General features: G+C 40.0%; 1 protein-coding gene across 1 annotated transcript; it reads left to right on the top strand.

The window, feature by feature from the left end:
* Positions 1-4,425: 4,425 nt before the first annotated feature.
* On the top strand, positions 4,426-10,111 carry rsph4a (radial spoke head component 4A; the record flags this gene model as incomplete). Its single annotated transcript, XM_084066969.1, has 7 exons — positions 4,426-4,537; positions 6,320-6,539; positions 7,202-7,516; positions 8,100-8,549; positions 9,437-9,581; positions 9,660-9,777; positions 9,877-10,111. Exons 1-7 carry the CDS (start codon positions 4,431-4,433, stop codon positions 10,109-10,111), a joined length of 1,590 nt encoding a protein of 529 aa, XP_083923095.1. The 5' UTR covers positions 4,426-4,430.
* Between the last annotated feature and the right edge of the window lie 1,704 nt (positions 10,112-11,815).

The following is an 11,815-nucleotide window of genomic DNA, read 5'->3' as shown; positions in this document are numbered from 1 at the left end:
ATGTATGTAGCCATAGGACATAGCAGGATAACATATGCCACCTGCCTTTAAGATTGATCACCCTCTCGCACTACAGCCTTTATTGTGTTAACTTTTTATTATGATTAGCCTATTATTATTATTATTATTATTATGCAGAATTATTGTATATTATTGTTTGTCTTTAAATGTCTCGATGAATTGAATACACAGGACCTTACAAGCCCTCCTGAGGGCCTAGTGGTGTGTGTGTGTGTGTGTGTGTGTGTGTGTGTGTGTGTGTGTGTGTGTGTGTGTGTGTGTGTGTGTGTGTGTGTGTGTGTGAGAACATTTTACTCCAGTCCTGAGAGCCTATTTATGTGAGTTTTGGACAGAATAATAGGTAGCCCCGTCCTACGTGGACGTGGCCGGTGCCGTTTTAGCGAAACTTTCGCACATTTTCCACTTTACATGATTCTTAACCCTTTCTGCACATCGTATCCAAAAAGTAAAGGTTTTCAGAAATTCTCTCAGATGTTTTAACTTCTAGCGCGCAATAAAATCTATCCAACAAGTTGAAAAAAGCGTTTAAATAGCTTCTCTCCTAAATGTTTTTAAGACATACCCGGAAGTTGCGCCCGTAGAGATAACATTACTGATTCCCCTACTGGTCAAATGTTGAATTTCATCTTCTAATGAATAATATTATGGAACCGGATGAGGAGAGAAGCTATTTAAACGCTTTTTTTCAACTCGTTGGATATATTGTATTGCGCGCTAGAAGTTAAAATATCTGAGAGTATTTCAGAAAACGTTTACTTTTTGGATACGATGTGCAGAAAGGGGTAAGAAACATGTAAAGTGGAAAATGTGCGAAAAAGTTTCCCCTAACCCTAACCCGCGGAGGGAGAGGTTCCGATTGGAGCTAAATAATAGGCTATGGTTCAAGAGTTAAGCCAAAAGTTGAAGCCGAATGTTATAGTGCCACCATGAGGCCGATTTAAATAGCCTATTTTGGGGTAGAAGTTCTTCCTCCTGGGTCTGTGGGAGTGTGTGCCCAAAGATTAACTCTCTCTCTCTCTCTCTCTCTCTCTCTCTCTCTCTCTCTCTCTCTCTCCCATATCTCACACACACGCACGCATGCATGCATGCAGCAGACACACACACACACACACACACACACACACACACACACACACACACACACACACACACACACACACACACACACACACACACACACACACACACACACACACACACACACACACACACTATATTTTTTAAACACATAAGTGGAATTGTAAGTGATGACAGAAATATATGAGCAGACAACATTGGCACTGGAACAATATCAAATTGAAGCTCATAAATGGGTAGGCCTACTCTCTTTGGTTGAAAATTGGCAACCCACCTAAAAATGTATTTTTTAACTGTTTATTAAATGGCAAGACCACTTTGGTAGAGGTTTGGTTTTGTGTAGTTACCTTGCCATGATGTAACTCCAAAGGTGGACAAGAAATCAAAAATAAAATTTCCATTGATTAGAAATTAAATTGATCATTCAAAATATGCTCCTTGTTGACTTACATTGAATGGTAAAACAGCTCTCAAAGTTACAAACACAAACAAAGTTGATTCAGACAATATAGAACATCACCAAACCCAGTAGCCTACAGTTTTAAAAAAATATATATAAATGTTAACTTCCTGTTGATTTTGCTATTTTTTATTAAAACCCGGACTGAATTGTAAAATCAGCAGGAAGTTGACATTTTTATATATAAAAAATAACAGTAGGCTACTGGGTTTGTTGATGTTCTATATTGTCTGAATCAGCTTTGTTTGCGTTTGTTTATGTGCTAAAAGTGACTTTGAGAGCTGTTTTACTGTACAATGTAAGTCAATGAGGAGCATGTTTTGAATTATCAATTTCTAATCAATGGAGCAATTATTTTAGATTTCTTGTCCACATTTGGAGTTAACATGGCAAAGTAACAACACAATCCAAACCTCTACCAAAGTGGTCTTGCCCTTTAAAGAGCTGGAGAGGTAAGGGGACCCCTGTTATTGAACAAACACTCACTCTATAGTCTTCAACAGGGGGTCCGGGGTCCTCAGAGTTACTACAGGCAGACCACCAAATCTTTGTGCGATAGATAGGAACAATTTTTACATTAACCCCAAGCATCCCTATTCTGAGGGGAACATTGGCCAAAAATAGCAGATCTACAAGCTCACAACGCCTCACAGCAAAGAGGTTTGGTGTACAGGGAGAAAAGAGCAGACCAAGTTTTCTAAGAATATAGAGTTTAAGTGGTTAACTGTCTGAAAATACACATTATAACATGAATCCAACACGCACGTCTATGAAGCTATCTATGAAATCTATGAAAAAGTTTGATCTGCAACACAATTTTATACATTATGTAGTGGGGGTCCCTGCTACATCTCTCTCTCTGCTAAGGCCTAAAAATGTTGAAGACCCCTGCTCTATAGCAAACTATCACAGTGCTTTAACCTTTTAACAAAAAAGTACATTTTTAATATGTAGTCTTCTTTGTAAATAGCATTTCTGCATTGTGATATTGCAACTTTTACTTACGTAAATAATCGGAGTAGGCTTACTAGGCTACTTCCAGACATAGGGCATAGTTCTGTGAGGTTAAGGTTAGGTTTAGGCATAGTTTTACTGAGGTTAGGGTTAAGATTAGGGTTAGGCATAATTTTACTGAGGTATAGGGTTATGATTAGGGTTAGGCATAGTTTTACTGAGGTATAGGGTTATGATTAGGGTTAGGCATAGTTTTACTGAGGTATAGGGTTAGGGTTAAGGTTAGGTTTAGTTTTACTGAGGTTAGGGCTGGGTTATAATAGGGTTAAGGTCAGGGTTAGGCAAAGTTTTACTAAAAGGTGCCCAGTCTTCCCCCATAAGATGCACACTCTTCTCTAGTGCCCACTCTTCTCACCTTTTCAAATTGACAGCCCCCATGGACTTCACTGTGAGTCTGTAAGGGGGAACATGCAGTGGTGGAAAAAGTAGCCTACCCACATCTTTTACTTAAGTAAAAGTATCAATAGGCCTAATCCAATGTAGAAATACTCTGTATTAACAAGTAAAAGTCTGGAATACAAAATTGACTTGAGTAAAATTACAAAAGTATCGGCATCAAAATGTACTTAAAGTACCAAAAGTACTCATTATGCAGAATGTCACATTTCACAAGTTCAAAATGTAGCCGATTTTTTTTTTTTTAAGTTTGAAAATAGCCATCGACAATTAATTACAATTAAGGCCAAAATGTATATAGGCTGAAGTGGTTAATGTGTGTTTTGTGATAATAATCAAAATCTACAAAGTAACTAGTAACTAAAAATAATTGTAGTGGAGTAGTGAAGTAGCCTACAATATCTTTGTCTGAGACGTAGTGGAGTAGAAGTAAAACTTTTACTGTCAAAGTACAGAAAATTGGAAATTATCCAGCAAAATTAAAAAAAAATAACTCAAAATTGTACTTAAAGGTATTGTAAGTGATATATATATATATATATATATATATATATATATATATATATATATATATATATATATATATATATATATATATATATATATATCACTTACAATACCTTTATACACTTACAATACCTTTATATATATATATATATATATATATATATATATATATATATATATATATATATATATATATATATATATATATATATATATATATATATATATATATATATATATATTTGTTAAAGGTGAAAGTACTATATTCTGATAGTAATCATTGCTACAGAGCGTTTGTTCGGTCACAGGGGTCTCTCCATGCAGCTCTTTAGTAAAAAGAATAAAGTAGCCTACATTTTCAACTAAGTGATAACATTTAAGCCAATCAGGAGAGAGCACTGAAAATGTATTTTCCGTTTAATAAAGAGCTGGAGAGACATGGGAGACTCCTTTAACTGAACAAAGTAACAAACACTCTATAGAAATGAGTCAGAATATAGTCTATTCTAACCAAAGTAAATCACTTACCCTACCTTTAAGTACACTACTTGAGTTAATATACTTCGTTACTTTACACCACTGTTCTTTGCTGAAGTTTATAATGCATGAATAAAGCCCACGAAGTTCGTTTATGTTGAAAGAGAAGCCTAGATCCCCTTTACGTAAGACGCACAGATCCAGTTCCACTTCCTTGCATCCATTTCATGTTTTGTTTTTCTCTTGGAGTTCACTGGTTTCCCTAGTAACAACCTATTGTTTACCATAGCAACAGGAAAGCGCACAAACTGCGGTCTCTGGCTATCAGTGTATTTATTAATTTAACTCCAATAACTAACATTTCAATCTTCTTGCTACCGGTGATCTCGTTCGTGTAGCATTTAGTAAAGCGTTTTGAAGTCACTTGGCTGAGATAGACCAAAGACTGAGATAGACCAAAGACTGAGGACCAAAGGCAATGGAGACACATGATGGAAACCAAGAGATGAACAATCAAAGGCAGCAGGCGGCGGCCTCCTTCAAGGCGTTTATGCTAAAAAACAGCACAAAAAGCAACCTCAACCTGTAAGTAGGCTATCTAGTAGGCTACATTTTGTGTCATATGAACAGTGGTGGAAAAAGTACTCACATTTTTTAGTAAAAAAAAAGTATCAATACTGCAATGTAGAAATTACAAGTAAAAGTCCGGAATTCAAAATTTACTTGAGTAAAAGTACAAACGTATTGGTATAAAAATGTACTTGAAGAAAATGTAGAAAGTACTCATTATGCTGAATGTCCAATTTCACAAGTTTTCAAATGTATAACATTTATAAAATATATAAACATTGTTTGAAAATAGCAGATCTACAAGCTCACAATGTGCTTATGCCCATCTCAATAATGCTATGTGAATGCTGTAGGCTATGGATCACTGTAGTGGTTTTCATGGGGACCCAGTATTTGCCCATGGACCCCCTTCTGAAAATATTTCATGCCAGGGTCCTGCATACAAGATTTGAGTAGTTAAAATGTGACACATTTTTCAAAAATGTTCAAGATTGTTTTTAAAATAGCAGATATACTAGCTCACAACGTATTGTGTTGTGAACTTGTAGATCAGCTATTTTCAAATAGCCATATGCCTACTGTCGTGTCATATCGGGTCCTGTGCTTATGGAATATGAAGTTATTAATACATTATGAACACAAACCGTCAAAGTGTCTCATGACAAGCAGAGACCAAAAGGTTGCTAGTTTGGGGGTCAGTCTGTGGCTAACAGCTGCAGTTGAGTTTGAAACCAAAAAAAAGGCTGGGTTTCCGAGGCTAATACCTCCAGCCATCCTGTCCATTGTCTTGGGTGTGAATCTATGACACCACACCCTGGCCGAATCGTTTTGTTCACTCAGAGATAGCCTAATAATATGCAGGAGTGCCTGTTGCCTGTTATCTCTCTCAACAGCAGACTGAAATAAGTAAAACCAACAGAATTCATTAAACAAAGTGTACTAGTCTGTTCTAAATTTACAGATATTTAGGACTTTAGTTTTAGTAAAATAGATCCGAGGAAAAACCCTTTTAGTTGGATATTATGATCACTTTGTGCCTAAGGTTAATGACGACATCATTTGATGAAGTGACTATGCCGCTCTCTCTAGAGGGGAGGGGCTGAGTACGAACAGCTGTAGGAGAAGTCTTTAAGTAACTTCAATTGTCCTATCATTCATACAAACGGCGGACATGTTAATGTTTAGACTTATTTCAAAGCTAATAAAATGTTGAATAATAATGTTATAATGTGAGCTTGTGTAAAAGTACAGTTTGATAGATAAATGTTATGTGCTAACTAAGATAGATCCAGTGTGTGACTTTTAGGCCCACCCCAAGAAGTCCATTGTCCTTAGCAACCTGTGAGTGGTCAGGAGGAGGTCCTGTTGCTTGCATATAATGTGATGTTTGTGTGAGAAACGGGGCACTCTGTGAATCTGGACCCAAGCAGATGTCATGCCCAACAGAATAAAGCAGACTCTATGGGCCGCGCCATATGTTGGATTGACTTGTATGTATGGATTGCTGAGAACTCTGACAATAAAGTGAATTGTTTGAGAATGGAAACTCGGACTCTGAACGGTGACTCCTTATTCCCCGTCATTGGATATGGACGTGTATTTATGCCGGTTCCCTTATTGTCTGGATACGACACTACCTATATAGGGTTTAAAGTGGTTACACTAATTTTGATGCTATGTATTAAATAATTTCCTGGGGAGTCCCCTGGAACACCCTCAAGGACCCCACTTTGAGTTCCTCTGGATCATCGAACATTTGCTCACCAGTCGTTATTAAACATGACTCTCACTTTACAGATATGACCACCTGGCACGTGTACTGACAAAGGTGATGGACGAGCGTCCAGAAAATGTGGTGGATGTGATTGAGGATGTGAGCCGTGATGTGAAGAGGGAGCTGCTTGAAAACAACCAGAGCACTCTGAGGGACGTGCCACTCTCTGCAGCTGCACAGCTCTTGGCTGAGCAGCAGCGGTTGCTGTTCTCTCGGGAAGATGCTGACCAAGAGGACGAACTGGTACTCCACTCACACCCACACTTGTGCACCCCCCCCTCCACCACCACCACCACCACCTTATTTCATTTAACTATGTAACTGCAAACAATAAAGTTGAGTTTTCAGTGCCCATACCCTAGGTGGGGTTGGCGAAAGGGCCTTTCTGTGTGGAGTTTGCATGTTCCCCCCCATGTAGGTACCCTCACAAAAAACATGCAGTGATCCTGGTCTCTATACTGCCTCCCGCTGGTCAGCCGGGGCGCCTGATGGAGGGCAAAGGAACTGTTTGGAATAACGTGTTCCTTGCACGCGTTACATCCTACCGGGGAAACTCCCCCCTGTCAGGTGATAAGAAGCGGCTTGCTAGCTCCTAATGTGTTGAAGGAAGCATGAGATCTCCCCAGGCTGGCAGAGGGAAAGTAGCACCCAGGATTACAGCTTTGGCACTGGGTGAAAAAATGGGTTACAAAATCATAGGATAAAAATTAAAAACAAAGTTGAGTTTGAGTACAGGATGGTGCCATCATACGACTGGTGGGTAGCCATGACCATGATGGGAACAATCCTTAATTTATAGCTGACAAATTATGACGTGCCCAGAATAGGTACAACACCAGGGTTCATTTGGTTAAGAGTTTGAGTTACAAAAATGTGACGTTGTCTGTATTTCCATCTTTGGCCAGGTCGAAACACCTCTCCCTAACGTGAGCGAGACTGGCTTCTATCTAGAGCAGGCTGGAGTGGGCTTGGGCCGAGAGGAGATGCAGAGGATATTTCTCGCATTCAAGCAACTTGTGGATTCCCGACCACTGCAGCGCTGTCAGCTGTGGGGAAAGATTCTGGGAACAGAGAGCAACTATGTTGTTGCCGAGTGTGAGTACAGAGATGGAGAGGAGGAGGAGGAGGAGGAGGACCAGGGTCCAGAAGAAACACCTGAGGACGAAGAGAGAGAGGCAGAGACCCGGGACGAAGATGAGGAGAATGAAGTGGTGGAAGTGGTACATGTCCGCCGTTAACCGATCAGCTAAGAAGTCTTTCCCAGAAAAAAGAAACACTAAAATGGTGTATTAGCACAGTGGTTCTCAACAGGGGGGTCCCCAGATGACAGTAAAGTGACAGTAAGGACTTTAAGACCTTTTCAATATCTAAAAAAAGAAGAAGAAAATACCATTACTGCATCAAAAGTTAGTGGCAAGTAATCAAATTGTCAAACAAAACATACTATCTCGCCATGCCTTTCGGCCTGGCGGAGACAACCATATAAGAAAGAGGCAAACAATTTGGAAATAGCTGATTTACAAGCTTTACAAGCAGAGTGTAAGCTTTACAAGATTTACAAGCAGATCTACAAGCTCACAACGCCTCACAAGCTTGTAGATCTGCTGTTTTCACAATATGTATCTGTGGAACCGAGTCAAACTAAATGTAACGCCTGCAATTCCAAGTGCTTGTCAGGGAGGGGGCCCCCAGTTCAAATATGATTATTTTGGGGGTCACGGCTTGAAAAGGTTGGGACTGGGAACCACTGTATTAGCATACCAGTCCTGTTATATGTGATGACTTCTTTGTTTTGTTTTTCAGGCTGATGCACTCCCTCAATCAACTTACAAGCCTCCACCCGTGGTGCCAAAAGAAGCCAACCACACAGGTGTTAACAAATATGTTTACTTTGTGTGCACTGAGCCAGGTCTTCCCTGGGTCAAACTCCCTTCGGTCACTCCGGCGCAGATTAATGTTGCGCGGCAAATCCGCAAATTCTTCACTGGGAGGCTGGATGCCCCGGTCGTCAGCTATCCTCCCTTCCCTGGTAATGAAGCCAACTATCTGAGAGCACAGGTCGCCCGCATCTCTGCGGGCACACACGTCAGTCCACTGGGGCTCTACCAGTTTGGGGAGGAGGAAGGTGACGAGGAAGATGACGCACCTCGTGACAGCTATGAAGAGAATCCTGACTTCGAAGGCATTCCGGTACCGGAGATGGCAGAGTCCTTGTCCACATGGGTACACCATGTTCAGCACATCCTGCAGCAGGTAGTACAACACTGAATGACAGTAAATAATGATTTTTTTAAGGTTTAAGGTTTAACGGATTTGCTGCCTGTGGATCAGCATCTGATTTAACTTACCTGACTTATCAGCATCAGAATCAACTTTATTGTCACATCATATAGACGGATTTCCGCGCGACGTCATCACAGAGCAGAATGCGCAATCTGCGCATGCCTGGGGGAAAGGCGCGTTCGAAAATAGAGCCCTGAGCGGCAGTGAGCGCACTGGCCAGTACAAACTAATAGGCGAGTGTGCTCCGGTGCGTAATTTCCAAACGCACCCATAGGCTTCCCCCCGCAGCTGCGCGGTCATATTCCTCTCATGTTTACTAACAGGAAACCCGTCTATAGGTTTACAGGTGTAAAATAGTAGCACTTAGTAACATTGATTCTCATATGACTGTATAATGATGTATGTGGTTCCTTTCCATATAGCACTTAAAGGGGAAATCCACCCATTTTCAATATTTAACTATGTCATTAATATAGCATAAAGGAGTTGTGTGGAAATAAGAAAAAAGTTCCCCCCTTTCTGTGTTGCCTTGAACTGGAGGATTGATTGTGGGTTTAACATTGCAAATTACAACATGATGAGTCATCACTCATTTCCCCTTTAAGAAAGCACGGAACACTGAAACTGTGTCTGCTCTGTACATTTTTTATTTTTGTTCACCTGCAGCACCATGTCATTTATATCGTTTTTAGTCTGTAACATTATACCAGCTTATATCTTGGGCAGTGTGCGCTTTCACCTGCTTTTTATTTATATTTAGGCACCCGCATAAACATTTACCTTATCAAAGCTCAAGACATTTTCATGTGTGTTTTGCCCAGACACAGGTTACTGTAAACACATGTTATCTCTTTTAGGGCCGCTGTGCTTGGGTTAACCTCTCAGTGAAGCCTGAAGATGAATTTGATGAGGAAGGAGATGAGGAGGAGAAGGAGGAGGAGCCTGATGAGCCTGAGCCAGAGGTGGGGCCTCCTCTCCTCACTCCCGTCTCTGAAGATGCAGGTCAGTCAGTCTAAAACTTTGCATATTTTCATGTCATATTGACGGTTGTTGGATTAGTCTAATATTTGTGCCTTTCAGAGCTGTTCAATACCCCTTCGTGGAGCTCCAGAATGTCCTCCACTCTCACCTCTCAGTATGCAGTTGCTGTGTTGCGTTCAAACCTTTGGCCAGGGGCACACGCCTATGCTTGTGGAAAGTGAGGAGAAAAAAAACAGCAATTCATGATTTTCTAGAAATCACATATACGACATGTGGTATCATTACTGAGAAATATGTGTTATTTGTTCATTTATAGAAAGTTTGGAAACATATACATTGGCTGGGGTATGAAGTTTGCAGGGGAAGGATATAGCCCATCGCTCCCACTGACACCCCAGAATGAATACCCCAGTGGGCCTGAGATCACTGAAGCCCTGGACCCGACTCTGGAAGAGGAACAGGCACTGAAAGCCGCCTTAGAGGAACAGCAAGCTGCCCAAGAAGAGATCGAGGACATGGAGGAAGAAGAGGAAGAGGAAGATGATGATTGAGGGAGAATATTGAGTGAATGGGAAGAGTACATTTCAATGGTACATCAATGGGAAGAGTACATTTCATTCAGTATTTGAATACTCTATGTTCGTTGAGACATTGCTTTTTAAGAAAAGTGCAAAAATAAATCAAATCATAAAATGAAACAAAAAGTGAGATATGCACAGTAGTTCAAACAGGGTCAGAATAGATGTTCCTTGTGTTCTCCAAGTGCCTCAAGTAAACATACTGTATACGTTAATATGAAATGCTGTAGATTATTTAACAAAAGCCAAGAGCGGATAGCAATCAAAGACATAATGTGTTTTTTCCTTAACTGAAGGGTGAAGTGGGGCTGAAATGCCTTTGGGGCTCCAAATACCATGTTAATGTCTATAATATCATATTCGTTCGCATTTGAGTACATGTAAAAATAATAAATTGTAACTGAAAAAGTGCTTAAACATTTGTAATACTATTGAGAGTTTCACTCAAATTGTATGTATTCAGAGCAAGAAATAAATTGAGATTTGCCAACTTTGCCAACGTACTTTGATGTTGTGTAAAACAGACGAAGCAAAACCCACATTGTGGCTTTCTCTACTGAAGAGGTGCCTCCTCTGAAAACATTGCTTTGCAAAGTACTGTGACTTGTATTAGGAAGGGCAGACTTCCTGGTGACAGATCTTTACCGGATGATACTGTCTGCCACTCCCTGTGAAAGCTAACTGTAACTTACCAGAGCAAAAGATTTGACATTTACCACTAATCACTTAATGATTATAAAATTGTTTTAGATTAATTTATTCTCACCTCTGCCTTTAGTTTAGAAACAATGCCGAGAGGGATGAGTGACTTTAACCACAATGAGCACTAACCACTGAAAAAAAGAGAACTGGCAAGAGATAACTGGCACCAACATATAATGTGGTTGCATTGTCTATTTATTATTTGCCTGTAGTACATATATGCATATATGTATGCTTACAAACAAGGACAATTCTAATTTCGCATCCATACACAAACAACCAAACTCTCTCTCACACGCACACGCGCACGCACACACACACACACACACACACACACACACACACACACAATACAAATATCAGTCAAACTTTGATGTTCAGTCCTGTAACTAAAGCAAAAATTCCATCATTTAGCTGAATTAATTTGTAATTTCTGTGATCCAAGACAAGGCAGTCTTGATTTGACTGCATGTCTTTACCATAACTAGACAAGAGGTAAGGACAGACCTTGCCTTTGGGAGATGCTCCATTGTCAGTGAAAAGAAGGCTGTTATGTTATGTTATGTTGACAGTACCCAGAATGATTTTCCAGAAAACCTTCTGGTTACAGAGCTATAGCATATTCTATAAAAAGCTAATTTGGTAAAAGCTCAAACTAAATTGTGAGTCCACAACGCCAGCCCCATGTACCACATCAAAGGAGCAGCAACTGCAGAGGTGTCTGAAATATCTTTTTAAAATATTGTCATAATCATAGCTTGAAAGAGCATCATTCATGTTCACAAATCAACAATGACACCTGTGCATTCGGTATGAGTTAACATCCCCTTCAATGGTCTTTGGGGAATCATGGTAGAACCGAAACATACAGAATCATAGTTTTACTGGCTCCGCACAGTTTCGAAATTTAATCTAGCTTTTATTAGGTCCCCGAAAATCTCCCCTGTTCAACAAAGTGGTATTGTCCTGCCGTGG

The sequence above is a fragment of the Gymnoscopelus microlampas genome (assembly GCF_963454915.1).
Source record: "Gymnoscopelus microlampas genome assembly, chromosome: 9".
In the NCBI taxonomy this organism is placed as follows: domain Eukaryota; kingdom Metazoa; phylum Chordata; class Actinopteri; order Myctophiformes; family Myctophidae; genus Gymnoscopelus; species Gymnoscopelus microlampas.
Note: the sequence above shows the minus strand (reverse complement) of the source record. Positions and strands in the feature narration are given on the sequence as shown.